Source organism: Hyla sarda, chromosome 8 (assembly GCF_029499605.1).
Source record: "Hyla sarda isolate aHylSar1 chromosome 8, aHylSar1.hap1, whole genome shotgun sequence".
Taxonomy (NCBI): Eukaryota; Metazoa; Chordata; class Amphibia; order Anura; family Hylidae; genus Hyla; species Hyla sarda.
The window spans coordinates 215,933,262-215,949,682 of NC_079196.1; the positions used below are offsets into that span (position 1 = coordinate 215,933,262).

The 16,421-nt window shown below is 45.2% G+C and overlaps 1 protein-coding gene across 7 annotated transcripts in view; it reads right to left on the minus strand.

The window, feature by feature from the left end:
* Positions 1-16,421, minus strand: part of SLC5A10 (solute carrier family 5 member 10) — a 293,441-nt gene that overhangs the window by 12,863 nt on the left and 264,157 nt on the right. For all 7 annotated transcript variants that reach the window (XM_056535553.1, XM_056535550.1, XM_056535551.1 and 4 more), the window contains one exon: positions 2,452-2,620. In XM_056535553.1, the coding sequence (XP_056391528.1) occupies positions 2,452-2,620 (169 nt within the window). The remainder of the gene's footprint in view (positions 1-2,451; positions 2,621-16,421) is intronic.

Here is a 16,421-nt window from a genome sequence, read left to right on the forward strand (position 1 = left end):
AGTCTATCCCTTCACCCATTTCGGAAATAAAAGGGCAATTGTTCCACAGAGAAACGGTTATATTTTCAGCAATGGAAATGTCTATCTATCGAGAGAACTGTAGACAGTGGCCAATATCTACTTCTCAGATTACAACAAATTTGCACAATTTTTTTTATCTTTCCTCGCAACTTGCTAAATATGATAAGAAAAGTAGGTGTTGTCTTCAAGGGGACGTAGTTTAGGCTACATTGATTATGAAAACTGGTGTAAATTTTGGTGCAAGCCATAGCAGATATAGAGCTGGGTTACAGATGCACCATCCATGTGACCTTTCCAGAGGTCAAGTAAAGAAGTTTACAGCTACCCAAACTCCAATAAAGGGGGCGCTACAGCTGCCATTTTACACCCACTATTCTGATCTGCCCTAGGTATCTTATAGATGTAATCTGAAATGTCTTTGTCTCCAGTCCAATATGGTGGAACCATCCAAACTTACGATATCTTCAGGTATAAAGAGATTAAGAAGGTCAAGAGGAGACAGTCTTATCATGACATCATTATACACTGCTCAAAAAAATAGAGGGAACACTTAAACAACACAATGCAAGTCAGTGACACTTCTGTGAAATCCCACTGTCCACTCAGGAAGAACACTGATTGACAATCAATTTCCCATGGAACAGACAACAGGTGGAAATTATAGGCAATTAGCAAGACACTCCCCAATAAAGGAGTGGTTCTGCAGGTGCTGACCACAGACCACTTCTCAGTTTCTATGCTTCCTGACTGATGTTTTGGTCACTTTTTAATGCTGGCGGTGCTTTCACTCTAGTGGTAGCGTGAGAAGGAGTCTACAACCCACACAAGTGGCTCAGGTAGTGCAGCTCATCCAGGATGGCACATCAATGCGAGCTGTGGCAAGGTTTGCTGTGTCTGTCAGCGTAGTGTCCAGAGCATGGAGGCGCTGCCAGGAGACAGGCCAGTACATCAGGAGACATGCAGGAGGCCGTAGGAGGGCAACAACCCAGCAGCAGGACCGCTACCTCCGCCTTTGTGCATGGAGGAGCAGGAGGAGCACTGCCAGAGCCCTGCAAAATGACCTCAAGCAGGCCACAAATGTGCATGTGTCCACTCAAACGGTCAGAAACAGACTCCATGGGGGTGATATGAGGGCCCGACGTCCACAGGTGGGGGTTGTGCTTACAGCCAAACACTGAGCAGGATGTTTGGCTTTTGCCAGAGAACACCAAGATTGGCAAATTTGCCACGGGCGCCCTGTGCTCTTCACAGATGAAAGCAGGTTCACACTGAGCACATGCGACAGACATGACAGAGTCTGGAAACGCTGTGGAGAACGTTCTGCTGTCTGCAACATCCTCCAGCATGACCGGTTTGGCGGTGAGTCAGTAATGGTGTGGGGTGGCATTTCTTTAGGGGGCCGCACAGCCCTCCATGTGCTTGCCAGAGGTAGCCTGACTGCCATTAGGTACTGAGATGAGATCCTCAGACCCCTTGTGAGACCATATGCTGGCACGGTTGGCCCTGGGTTCCTCCTAATACAAGACAATGCTAGACCTCATGTGGCTGGAGTGTCAGCAGTTCCTGCAAGATGAAGACATTGATGCTATGGACTGGCCGCCCATTCCCCAGACCTGAGTCCGATTGAGCACATCTGGGACGTCTCGCTCCATCCACCACAGACTGTCCAGGTGTTGGCGGATGCTTTAGTCCAGGTCTGGGAGGACATCCCTCAGGAGACCATCCTCCACCTCATCAGGAGCATGCCCAGGCATTGTAGGGAGGTCATACGGGCACGTGGAGGCCACACACACTACTGAGCCTCATTGTGACTTGTTTTAAGGACATTACATAAAGTTGGATCAGCCTGTAGTGGGGTTTTCCTCTGTGATTTTGAGTGTGACTCCATATCCAGACCTCCATGGGTTGATACATTTGATTTCCATTGATAATTTTTGTGTGATTTTGTTGTCAGCGCATTCAGCTATGTAAAGACGAAAGTATTTCATACGATTAGTTCATTCATTCAGATCTAGGATGTGTTGTCTTAGTATTTTTTTTTGAGCAGTGTATAAGACGCCACCTGACAGGACGGGCCATTCTATTGTGCTAAGACCTAAATCTTGTATCTTTAGTGGAATTATGTGTCACTAATATGTAACAAATGACATCCACTTGTAAGTTAGAGTAAAACGCTTTGGGTAGAAATAAAGAACAATCCGCTTAGTGACACGACGGTGAACCACTCCCCAGTCATCCTCAGTGAAGTCACTCGTGATTGTCAGGAGACTTCATGTTCACATTCATTGTGACCAGTGACCTTATTTGCTTGAGCAGAAAGTGACTGTGTATTGTGTGTGCTGCGATACATTGTGTTCATTGGGTGCGCCCCATTGTGGGACGACTATTGTTCAGCATTGTGTGTACAGGACTGGCACACATGGGGCTTACCTGCTCGTTGGCTCTCTTCCAAAATACTGCCAAGCCAAACACAGCTGTGACCGGGGGGGCCAGGTAGCTGGTGACAGACTGGATGTACACATAGAGCTGCCCACTGTTGGCGTTCTGTAAGATTGGAATCCAGACCACGCTGATGATCACAAGGACCACAGTCACTATCCTGCAGACACGATGGAGAAAAACATATTAACATGTTAGATTCACGCCGGGAGAAATACTGTCTTATTCTATCATTGGCTATGCTCAGACTTTGGCTATGCTTGGTCTTTGGCTTTGTCTTATTGTTCGCTAGGTTCAGCCTTAGGCTTAGTTCTGTATTGGACTATATTGGCTATAATGTTCTATCATCAGTCATGTTCTATATTCAGCTTCATTCTACTATTGGTTATCAGACTTTGTTCTATCTTTGGCTATGGTTTGTCTGTGGTTATGTTGTAACATTGGCTATGCTATGCTTTTGGCTGTGCTCAACCTTTGGCTATGTTCGATCTTTGGCCATACTTATACTTTGGCTTTATTCTCCCATTGACTATGTCCCATAAACAATTATGTCTAACTATGTCTAGCTATGTTGTATTATTGGCTATGCTCAGACTTTGTTCTATCCTTGGTTGTTGCTATGATCTTCAGGTATTTTGAATTGTTGACTATGTTCTGTCTTCACAATTTCCTGGCCTATATACTTCCCATTCCTCGGCTATATTCCAGGTGATCCTATTGATGGCAGCTGAATATGACAGATGAGGATCCTCGCCTGTTTTAATCACTGAATTTCTATCTCCATGCCACATATTTGGGCAGTGATTTGCATGGATAACATACTTTATGTCAAGTGACCTAATATTTTATTATTATTCCGTTCTTATGCAGCACCCGCATGCTCCACACGTCATTCGTTCCAGTGATCTGTATTCTTTGTGAGGTGCTTATGCAATTCTCCAAGAGGAAAAGTGTTAGGGCAGGCAGCCTACTCGTCTTAGCATGTCTTCCAAGGGTCCATATCTACCGCAGTGTTTTCCAAGTCTTTTCAGCTTTTGCACATATTGGGAAAATGTTTTACTGTGGGACATACCAACCCATCCCCCCACCGCCCAGTATGCACTTTGCCCCTGTATGTAGGACCACCCTGTAGGTAGCTTGTGCCCTGTATGTAGGGATCCCTGCCGGGAATTTGACCCCTGTATGTAGGACCCCCCATAGGTAGCTTGCTTCCCGTATGGAGAACCCCCTGTAGATAGTTTGCCCCTCTGCATACAGTTAGCTTCCCCCTGTAGTTAGCTTGCCAGTTGTACGTAGGACCCCCTGTAGGTAGCTTTCCCCCTGAAGATAGCTTTCCCCCTGTATATGGGGTCCCCTGAAGATAGCTTTCCCCCTGTATATGGGGTCCCCTGTAGGTAGCTTTCCCCCTGTATATGGGGTCCCCTGTAGGTAGCTTTCCCCCTGTATATGGGGTCCCCTGTAGGTAACTTTCCCCCTGTATATGGGGTCCCCTGTAGGCAACTTTCCCCTGTAGTTAGCTTGCCCATTGTACATAGGGCCCTCCTGTAGTTAGCTTTACCTCTGTATATAGGGTGTATATAGGGCCCTCCTGTAGTTAGCTTTACCCCTGTATATAGGGCCCTCCTGTAGTTAGCTTTACCCCTGTATATAGGGCCCTCCTGTAGTTAGCTTTCCCCCTGTATATAGGGCCCTCCTGTACTTAGCTTTACCCCTGTATATAGGACCCTCCTGTAGTTAGTTTTACCCCTGTATATAGGGCCCTCCTGTAGTTAGCTTTCCCCCTGTATATAGGGCCCTCCTGTACTTAGCTTTACCCCTGTATATAGGACCCTCCTGTAGCTAGCTTTCCCCCTGTATATAGGGCCCTCCTGTAATTAGCTTTCCCCCTGTATATAGGGCCCTCCTGTAATTAGCTTTCCCCCTGTATATAGGGCCCTCCTGTACTTAGCTTTACCCCTGTATATAGGACCCTCCTGTAGTTAGTTTTACGCCTGTATATAGGGCCCTCCTGTAGTTAGCTTTCCCCCTGTATATAGGGCCCTCCTGTACTTAGCTTTACCCCTGTATATAGGACCCTCCTGTAGTTAGCTTTCCCCCTGTATATAGGGCCCTCCTGTAATTAGCTTTCCCCCTGTATATAGGGCCCTCCTGTACTTAGCTTTACCCCTGTATATAGGGTCGTCCTGTAGTTAGCTTTACCCCTGTATATAGGTAGGTAGGACATACTTACAGTGGATCCCCCCCCCCACTGTCATCTTCTCCAGCTTCGTCCTGCAGCCACTAGAGGCTGGCCGGGAGCTTCTCTACCTACAGGACGTGCATGATGATGTCATTATACGTGTCCCAGGTGAAGTGACTTTCCCAGCCTCTAGTGGCCGCAGGTAGCGTCACTAGAGGCCGGTAGCCCTAGCACGTACAGTATTGCCCCACATTTGTTTTGGGCTGCACAGCACTCTACCGCAAGGTGTGAACCCAACAATGACTGTCTGGTAGGTGCGGACTATTTTACCTGTCATTAAGTTAAATTCACCATAACATGTAAGTATTACAGAGATGATGTGAGCGCACGGAGCCGTTCAGCACGTAGAGATTTATGTGGTTCTTGGATCAAACAATAGAAAATTGACTAGACAAAAGGTTCAGTGAGTCTGTATGATGTGGAATCACGCCCTACCCCTCAGACAAGAGCTCTTCATCCAGACGAGAGATTTGTTTGAACAAATCATATATCACAATAGCAACCTGAGGTAAATAGGGGAGGTTCAGGCACCCAAGGATTCATCAAAACGGGGGCTTCGGCACCTCGTCCTATCGTAGTGCCACATTGAATGGGAATGTAATAGGGCGCCCATAGACATGTGTTGGCCAATTCTGCCAAATTTGGTGAGACCAGCTGACTATCTAACGCAGGGTTTCCACACCAGGGTGCCTCCAGCTGTTGCAAAACTACAACTTCCAGCATGCCCGGACAGTCGAAGGCTGTCCGGGCATGCTGGGAGTTGTAGTTTTGCAACAGCTGGAGGCACCCTGGTTAGGAAACACTGCTTTAATGTGTATTGGGGTATATTGGGTAATATGTATATTACTGTCAAACCAGTACCGTCTACTGCCTATCACTGCTAAAGCTTCAGGAGACCCGGAAAGCAGGTGGCATACAGTATGTATGCCATGCAGCTTTCCCAGTCTCCTGAAGAGCTCCAATATGGCTTTTTTACCAAACAGTTTTGCAACAGCTGGAGGCACCCTGGTTAGGAAACACTGCTTCAATGTGTATTGGGGTATATTGGGGTAATATGTATATTACTGTCAAACCAGTACCGTCTACTGCCTATCACTGCTAAAGCTTCAGGAGACCCGGAAAGCAGGTGGCATACAGTATGTATGCCATGCAGCTTTCCCAGTCTCCTGAAGAGCTCCAATATGGCTTTTTTACCAAACAGTTTTGCAAGAGTTGGAGGCACCCTGGCCGGGAAACACTACTTGATGTCAAAAAACACCATCTTAAATTGTTTTATTTGAGAAATGCAGGGAAGGCAAGCAACCTATCACTGCTAGGGCTGCAGAAGGCCAAGAAAGCTGGGTGGCACACATAAAGCATGCCACTCAGCTTTCCTAGTCTCCTTAAAAGCTCCAATATAGCTACTTTACCAGACAGATATTATCTTCAGGAGACTAGAAAAGCTGGGAGTTTTAGTTTTGCAACAGCTAGAGGCACCCTGGTTGGAAATTTGTATATTACTATCACTGCTAAAGCTTCAGGAGACTCTGAAAGCTGGGTGTCATGCAGTATGCATGCCACTTAGCTTTCCTGGTCTCCTTAAAAGCTCCAATATGGCTACTTTACCAGACAGATATTATCTTCAGGAGACTAGAAAAGCTAGGAGTTGTAGATTTGCAACAGCTGGAGGCACCCTGGTTGGAAATTTGTATATTACTATCACTGCTAAAGCTTCAGGAGACTCGGAAAGCTGAGTGGCATGCAGTATGCGTGCCCTCCAGCTTTCCCAGTCTTCTGAGGAGCTCCAATATGGCTTCTTTACCAAACAGATATTCTCTTCAGGAGACTGGGAAAGCTGGGAGTTGTAGTTTTGCAACAGCTGGAGGCACCCTGGCCAGGAAAAACTGTACTCGATGTATGTTACTGTCAAAAAATACTGTCTTAAATTGTTTTATATAATAAGTGCAGGGAAGACAAGCAGCCTATCACTGCTGGGGCTTCAGGAGACCAGGAAAGCTGGGTGGCACACAGTATACCTGCCACTCAGCTTTTCCAGTCTCCTTAGGAGCTCCAATATGGCTGCTTTACCGGACAGATATTTGTCTTCAGGAGACTGGAAAAGCTGGAAGTTGTAGTTTTGCAACAGCTGGAGGCACCCTGGGGAAACACTAGACTCGATGTATATTGCTGTAAAAAAATACTGTCTTTGTTTTTTTTTCTTTTAGGGGACGCTGATACAGCACCTCGCCAGGGGCACATGTACGCTAGGAATGAGTCTAACCTCCCATATTTGCCTATCCTTCTATTGATCAACCTTTTTTTTAGTTACAGGTGGTTTAAATTATGGCGCATTTATATAAAGCATGCGCTAACATATCTACTTGCCTACTCCAGGTCGGATCACGTGACACATTTTATTGCCCACCGCCGGCAAAAAAAATTTGTGCCAAATTGTTTGCAAAATTAGAATTTTCTAAATTTTATTAAAATGTTATAAAGGTGCCAATTGCGTCATCTCGTCATGCTTTGTTTTTAATTAAATCCATAAATATAAATATATATCAATCTAGTATTTCAGAACGTAGTCAAATCCAAAATAATACGTAACGCCGCAGCCAATAGGAACATTTTAGCTACTTTCCTAAATATTTTTTTTTTGTAACTCGCTTTGGTGCCAATGACTGGAAACTGCCAAGTTTTTTCCTTGATTTACAGCTGGGTCGTCCTCACCGGGAAAGTTTTAATTGAAATCTCTGCGCGTGAGACGAAAAGCCGAAAACAATTACAGAGGTGTGGCGTACAACATTTTAGTGGCTTCCTTTGCCTGGGTGGAATTAAAAACGCTGCTGAATGTCGGGGTGTGCCCGCGCCTACAGTGCTTGGTGGGGAGTCTGACTGACAGGATCGCTTGCAGGATTTTTACCGCGTTCGGGTTCAATCGTCAGCTCTTTATTACGGCGAGGAGAAAGAGTGCGCCATTTCTAATGTCAAGTGTGGTGCCCAGGCTGAGCGCCTTATCTATGGGCAACGAATGCCCCCTGCCCCACAGTCATTTTTCCAACACTTCAGTCAAGAAAAAACGGGGGCGCGAATGATAGGGCGCGCGCCACAATAAAACGCTGCACCGGCAAACTTCTAGGCCAGTGTTTCCCAACCAGGGTGCCTCCAGCTGTTGCGAAACTACAACTCCCAGCATGCCCTGACAACTTTGAGCTCATAACGTCGCGCTTCATGGGCTGATCACTTAATCTGTAGGGAAACAGTGTATCAAGTGTTCAATTCCCCAACAGTGCCCCCACATGTAAAAGTGTGTACTACACCATTCCAAATCTAAACCTAAATTAAATTCTCTGTATTATGCACTGTTTCCCAACCAGAGCACCTCCAGCTGTTGCAAAATTACAACTCCCAGCATGCCCAGACAGCCGAAGGCTGTCTGGGCATGCTGGGAGTTGTAGTTTTGCAACAGCTGGAGGCACTCTGGTTGGGAAACACTGGGCTCTCCTCCTATATAAGAAGCCAAAGGCTGTCCAGGCATGCTGGGAGTTGTAGTTTTGCAACAGCTGGAGGCACTCTGCTTGGGAAACACTGGGCCCTCCTCCTAAATAGAAGCCAAAGGCTGTCCAGGCATGCTGGGAGTTGTAGTTTTGCAACAGCTGGAGGCACTCTGGTTGGGAAACACTGGGCTCTCCTCCTATATAAGAAGCCAAATGCTGTCCAGGCATGCTGGGAGTTGTAGTTTTACAACAGCTGGGGGCATCCGGATTGGGAAACACTATTCAAAGCAGTATTGTGAAATGCTTTATAGACATTGATGGAGCGTGTAGTACTCTGCCAAAACCTATCCACTAAAAGACCCCTAAATAGGGTGTGGTAAAACAAAAGCATCCACTAAGCAGCCCCCTAAAGTGGGAGGGGCAGAAAATGTACTCCCTGATTCTGCGGAGGCACATGATACATCACATGATCTAGCTCAGCCAGTCTGTAGCTTCTTAAAGAAGCATGAGAGCTGATGATGGGCCGAGAGAGATCATGTGATGCACCATGTGACTCCACAGAACCAGGAAGTAAATTTTTTTGTCCTTCCCACTTTAAGGGGACTGCTCCGTGGACACAGTTATCGCAGTCAGGGGGGACAAGCAGCCTATCACTGCTGGGGCTTCAGGAGACTGTGAAAGCTGGGTGGCACGTAGTATGCATGCCCCCCAGCTTTTCCAGTCTTCTGAAGAGCTCCAATATGGATGCTTTACTAGATGTTCTCTTTAAAAGAATAGGAAAGCTGGGGAAATACTGTGACCCCCTACATTCCCAGTCTCCTAAAGAACACCGGGTCCTCAGTTGGTCTAATATAAAGGCCTTAACTTCATGGTTATCGAGGTAACATTCTGTGATGACAAAAACTTTCCTTTAAACAAATACTTACTATTATTATTATTGTTATTATTATTACCATCATAATTATTATTTTATTTAATGACTTCTTCTTTAAGACAATATATATATCCACCTGACACATAAGCCCCGCCCCTCCTCGTCGTGATTCATTATCTCCCCGGTCACTTAGTCATGGTATTTTTTTCCTCCTTAACCTCAACAACACTCCTTCATTAAATTCAATTATAAAAAATAAAAAAAAGTTATCGAGGTCATTTGGCACACATGCCAGCCTCATGCACGAGAAGAGGGCGTCACTGGGGCTGTCAAAATACCAACAGTCTATGAACAATACCAACAGGAAAGGATCCTGGGAGATGACACATGGAAGATAAGTGTATAGTACCCGCTGATGCTGCTGGTAAGTCTACCATTAGGACACATCAGAAGAATGTATAAGTATATGGTTCTTGTTGTGACAAAAACGTGTCCTCACAAATGACAGAATTTCTCGAAGCGCGGGATATGGCACGGGCGTCCATGTCAAACATGGCCATCGCAATGTCAATCGGATTGGGAGATACGGGACCCTGATGTAGGCTCCTATATCTATCTATAAAACTCAACCCATGTGTGTGTTTGTATACATATGTTCCAGTATGACTTACGTTACTTATATGTCAACAAAAAATATAGTAGAATTAGGGGATGTCCTGAAAGCCCGGACAGTTAAATCATACTTAACCATGATGTTGATCCGGCAACAGAATGTCTAAAACTCCTGGGCAATCTCCGCAGCCCAAGAGTAATGTGACCAGGAGATGTACAGGAAGTCCCATGTAGGATGTCCCTGTACCATCAATTTTCACATCCAGAGAGTAAAACAGCAGAGCTCCATGCAAGTCTATTGGACATCTGGTACATCTCCTGATTATGTTACTCTCAATCTGCGGAGATTGCCCAGGAGTTTTAAACATCCTGCTGCCAGATCAGCATCATGGTAAAGTATGATTTAACTGTCCAGCAGGCCAGTGCAGAGAATAGCTAGTGTAGGGGAAGGGAGAGGGGTTGGGATGGGTATGGGGAGAAGATTTCCGCAGGGTGAAAGAAGAGTGAGGGGGGAAAAGAAGACATCAGAGCAGGGAGAGGGAATGGCAGCACTATTGCAGTTAGGAGTGCAGGGAGGACGAGCAGCCTGACACTACCTGGGCTTCAGGAGACTGGAAAAGCTGGGTAACACTAGGTATGCGTGCCACCCTTCATAGTGGAAACAGGCAGATTTCATAATCAGGGATCCCCATAAGTATTATTAACTATTACTCTGTCTCTCATTACTGTAGGTAAAAAGCAATAAGGAAACGATGAGCTGTACTTCTGAAATTATAAGAGATCATTGGTGAAATCCAGCAGTGATGATCTCCCATAGAAAATAACCCTTCACACCTTGCATAATTGGAGCCAATAATAGAGCCCAATGATAATGTGATAGATATGTTAATTGTTATTTCATTTCCAGACTGTAAAAATTAGTCACATCAGATAATGTTCTAATGAATTAAAGGACAAAAACCACTGACAGTGCAAGAAAGGAGTAAATGAAGGTAGAATCTATAGATATTATCTGTGTATTTAGTGCTGGGAACACTGATAAATTCGGAGAAGATGTCCATCCAGGACTGCCACCTGATCAGGGACTATTCCATCATAGACAGTCCAGACGTCAAGAAAGAAGAGGATAAACATCTCTCTCCTTCCCCTTCTCCCCTCGTTGTGTTTTGTCTCTCAATAAACCTTTAGGCCTGTGGTCTCCCCTCCCTATTCCCCTCTTTTCTAACCCCCATGCCATATTACTGTCTGTAATGCTTTATTTTTTGACTTTGTTTAAAAATTTGTGCAGGAATGTTAGCGTAGCATGTGGTATGATGTATAGTGTAGGGACACCTGTGCTGTATGTTGTACTGTTATGTATATAATGTGTGCAGGAATGTTAGTGGAGCATGTGGTATGATGTATAGCGTAGGGACACCTGTGCTGTATGTTGTACTGTCATGTATATAATGTGTGCAGGAATGTTAGTGTAGCATGTGGTATCATGTATAGCATAGGGACACCTATACTGTATGCTGTACTATTCGCTATGTACACTGCTCAAAAAAAATAAAGAGAACACTAAGATAACACATTCTAGATCTGAATGAATGAACTAATCGTATGAAATACTTTTGTCTTTACATAGCTGAATGTGCGGACAACAAAATTACACAAAAATTATCAATGGAAATCTAATTTATCAACCCATGGAGGTCTGGATATGGAGTCACACTCAAAATCACAGAGGAAAACCCCACTACAGGCTGATCCAACTTTATGTAATGTCCTTAATACAAGTCACAATGAGGCTCAGTAGTGTGTGTGGCCTCCACGTGCCTGTATGACCTCCCTACAACACCTGGGCATGCTCCTGATGAGGTGGCGGATGGTCTCCTGAGGGATGTCCTCCCAGACCTGGACTAAAGCATCCGCCAACTCCTGGACAGTCTGTGGTGGATGGAGCGAGACGTCCCAGATGTGCTCAATCGGATTCAGGTCTGGGGAATGGGCGGCCAGTCCATAGCATCAATGCCTTCCTCTTACAGGAACTGCTGACACACTCCAGCCACATGAGGTCTAGCATTGTCTTGTAGGAGGAACCCAGGGCCAACCGCACCAGCATATGGTCTCACAAGGGGTCTGAGGATCTCATCTCGGTACCTAATGGCAGTCAGGCTACCTCTGGCAAGCACATGGGGGCTGTGCGGCTCCCCAAAGAAATGCCACCCACACCACTACTGACCCACCGCCAAACCGGTCATGCTGGAGGATGTTGCAGACAGAAAAACGTTTTCCACGGCGTCTCCAGACTCTGTCACATGTGCTAAGTGTGAACCTGCTTTCATCTGTGAAGAGCACAGGGCACCAGTGGTGAATTTGCCAATCTTGATGTTCTCTGGCAAATGCCAAACGTCCTGCACGGTGTTGGGCTGTAAGCACAACCCCCACCTGTGGACGTCTCGGGCCCTCATACCACCCTCATGGAGTCTGTTTCTGACCGTTTGAGTGGACACATGCACATTTGTTGTCTGCTGGAGGTAATTTTGCAGGGCTCTGGCAGTGTGACTCCTGCTCCTCCTTGCACAAAGGTGGAGGTAGCGGTCCTGCTGCTGGGTTGTTGCCCTCCTACGGCCTCCTCCACGTCTCCTGATATACTGTCCTGTCTAATGGTAGCGCCCCCATGCTCTGGACACTACGCTGACAGACACAGAAAACCTTCTTGCCACAGCTCGCATTGATGTGCCATCCTGAATGAGCTGCACTACCTGAGCCACTTGTGTGGGTTGTAGACTCCGTCTCATGCTACCACTAGAGTGAAAGCACCGCCAGCATTCAAAAGTGACCAAAACATCAGCCAGGAAGCATAGGAACTGAGAAGTGGTCTGTGGTCACCACCTGGAGAACCACTCCTTTATTGGGGGTGTCTTGCTAATTGCCTATAGTTTCCACCTGTTGTCTGTTCCATTTGCACAACAGCATGTGAAAGGGATTGTCAATCAGTGTTCTTCCTGAGTGGACAGTGGGATTTCACAGAAGTGTCAGTGACTTGGAGTCACATTGTGTTGTTTAATAGTGTTGCTCGCGAATATTCGCAATTCGAATATTATTCGCGAATATCGCATATTCGCGAATTTCGCGAATATAGCGCTATATATTCGTAATTACGAATATTCGTTTTTTTTTGTTGTTTTTTTCTTCACAGTACACATCACAGTGATCACCCCTCTCTGCTTCCAGCTTGTGTGGTGTAAAGAAGGCTGTAATACTACTGTGTGAGACTGGCGTGCAAAAATTCAAATATGCGAAAATTAGCATATGCTAATTTTCGCATATGCGAATGTTCGCACGTGCTAATTTTGCGTATGCGAATTTTCACATATTTTAATTTTCGTATACGCGAATCTTCGCGTATGCGAAAATAAAACGAGAATATAACGAATATGCGAATATTCGCGAATATATACGAATATTCGTCCATATATTCGCGAATATTCGCGAATTCGAATATGGCCTATGCCGCTCAACACTATTGTTTAAGTGTTCCCTTTATTTTTTGAGCAGTGTATATTAATTGTATTAATTTATTGTGTCTAGAAATCTGAAACTGAAAATAGTTGATGCTCACAAAGATGGAGAAAGCTGAAGAAGAACATTTTCAGATGTCAATATTCTGTTCAGAATGTAATTAAGAAATGGCAGTCATCAGAACAGTAGAAGTTAAAGAAAGATCTGGAAGACCAAGAAAAATATCAGACAGAACAGCTCGCAGGATTGTGAGAAAAACAATTCAAAACCCACGTTTGACTGCACAATCCCTCCAGAAAGATCTGGCAGACACCTGAGTTGTGGTACACTATTCCACTATAAAGAGATACTTGTACAAATATGGTCTTCATGGAAGAGTCATCAGAAGAAAACCTCTTCTACGTCCTCACCACAAAAATCAGCGTTTGAACTTTGCAAATGAACATATAGACAAGCCCGATGCATTTTGGAAACAAGTTCTGTGGACCGATGAGGTTAAAATTTAACTTTTTGGCCGGAATGAGCAAAGGTACATTTGGAGAAGAAGGGGAACAGAATTTAATGAAAAGAACCTCTGTCCAACTGTTAAGCATGGGGGTGGATCAATCATGCTTTGGGGTTGTATTGCAGCCAGTGGCACAGGGAACATCTCACGAGTAGAAGGAAAAAAGGGTTTCAATAAAATTTCAGCAAATTTTGGATGCTAACTTGATGCCATCTGTGAAAAAGCTAAAGTTAAAGAGAGGATGGTTTCTACAAATGGACAATGATCCTAAACACACCTCGAAATCCACGGGGGATTACATCAAGAGGCGTAAACTGAAGGTTTTGCCATGGCCTTCACAATCTCCTGACCTCAACATAATTGAAAATCTATGGATAGACCTTAAAAGAGCAGTGCGTGACAGACAGCCCAGAAATCTCAAAGAACTGGAAGACTTTTGTAAGGAAGAATGGGCAAAGATACCTCAAACAAGAATTGAAAGACTCTACAAATTTTTACCTGGGGTGCCCAAACTTTTGATCCCCTTTGTGTGTACTCATGTCAACAGACTTGGAATCTGCCCGGTCCTTTTTTTTAATGTATTTAAAAAAAAAAAATTTGTTACTTTTATACTGTATGTGAACAAAGCGACTTGTTGTTGGGTACATTTGTATTATGGTTTTGATGAATATCTTTAGCAGAAGTTTGGCATTTCTGCTATAATCCCTGACCTAGATGTGTGATCTGATGTAATTGATGGATATAATCCTCCTTAATGAGAGCAAAGAGTGTCGAAAATACTTATCTATCAATATATTTTTACGACTTATTCTATATAGCGCCAAAGAACTACCGCCAGAGCTGTCATAGTGACGGAGAACGGGGCTTTAAAAATGCATAGCCTATCTTCGGGGTAGGCTGTCACTATTAGATTGGCAGGGGTCTGACTCCAATGTGTCTCCAGCTTTTGCAAAACTATAACTCCCGGCATGTCCGGGCAATTGTTGGCTGTTGCAAAACTACAACTCCCAGCATGCCCGGACAGCCTTTGGCTGTCCGGGCATGCTGGGAATTGTAGTTTTGCAACAGCTGGAGGCACACTGGAGGGGAAACACTCTGCAGGGAGGATAAGCAGCTTAGCACTGCTGGAAGCTTCAGGAGACTGGGAAAGAAGTGTGGCTTGCAGTATGCATGCCACCCTGCTTTCCAAGTAATTTCTGAAGAGTTCTAATATGGCTGCTTCAGGAGACTGGGAAAGCTGGGATTTGTAGTTTTGCAACAGCTGGAGGCAGACTGAATGGGAAACGCTGTGCAGGAAGGACAAGCAGCCTATCACTGCTGGGGCTTCAGGAGACTTCAGAAGAATGGAAAAGCAGAGTGGCCTACAGTATGCATGCCACCCTGCTTTTCCAGTCTTCTGAAGAGTTCTAATATGGCTGCTTCAGGAGTCTGGGAAAGCTTGGAGTTATAGTTTTGCAACAGCTGGAGGCAGACTGAATGGGAAACGCTCTGCAGGAAGCACTAGCAGCCTATCACTGCTGGGGATTCAGGAGACGTCAGAAGAATGGGTAAGCAGGGTGGCCTACAGTATGCACGCCACCCTGCTTTCCCAGTCTTCTGAAGAGCTCTTATATGGCTGCTTCAGGAGACTGGAAAAGTTAAAAGTTGTAGTTTTGCAACAGCTGGAGGCAGACTGAATGGGAAACACTGTGCAGGGAGGACGAGCAGCCTATCACTGCTGGGGCTTCAGAAGAATTGGAAAGCAGGGTGGCACGCAGTATGCATGCCACCCTGCTTTTCCAGTCTTCTGAAGAGCTCTAAAATGGCTGCTTCAGGAGACTGGGAAAGCTGGGAGTTGTAGTTTTGAAACAGCTGGAGGCACCCTGGTCAGGAAATGCTGCTCTGGAGGCCAATAAGTGAGACACAAACCTGTCCTAATCACCTATGAACCCTACCGGTCACTCTTATGTAGGCAATGCTGGATACGTAACCTCCTGTACCAGACACAACACACACTTTGTCACCGTCAGAGTATGTGGACCGGTATGGGAAGTCGATTCTGGCTGCTGCTGGGTCGCTGGTTGTCTACGTGACGGATTATGGATGTTGGGATGGATAACATCTTGCGGATGCTCAGACTGATGACAGATTTAAGGAGAGGCCAAACAATGCAGGTCACTGCCGATGCCAGATATTCACATATCCTTCTATTACGCCTCAGAGATAATGGTACGTCCAGGAATAAGTAATTAATTAATGAGAATTATGGAAATTGGAGGTTGTCGTGCATGGTAAGGAGGCATCGTGAGACCATTACTCAGGGCCCTATAGCTGTTAGTGTTGTTGTCACTGCGACTGTAAGTGTAGTTATTATTAGGGGGCATTATAGTCGTCACTCTTATATAGTGGGATTAAGGTTATCAATGGGCTCAAGGGGCAGTGATGTCACAGTACAGGGATAATACACACAGTGATGTCACAGTACAGGGATAATACACACAGTGATGTCACAGTACAGGGATAATACATACAGTGATGTCACAGTACAGGGATAATACACACAGTGATGTCACAGTACAGGGATAATACACACAGTGATGTCACAGTACAGGGATAATATACACAGTGATGTCACAGTACAGGGATAATACACACAGTGATGTCACAGTACAGGGATAATATACAGTGATGTCACAGTACAGAGATAATACACAGTGATGTCACAGTACAGGGATAATACACACAGTGATGTCACAGTACAGGGATAAT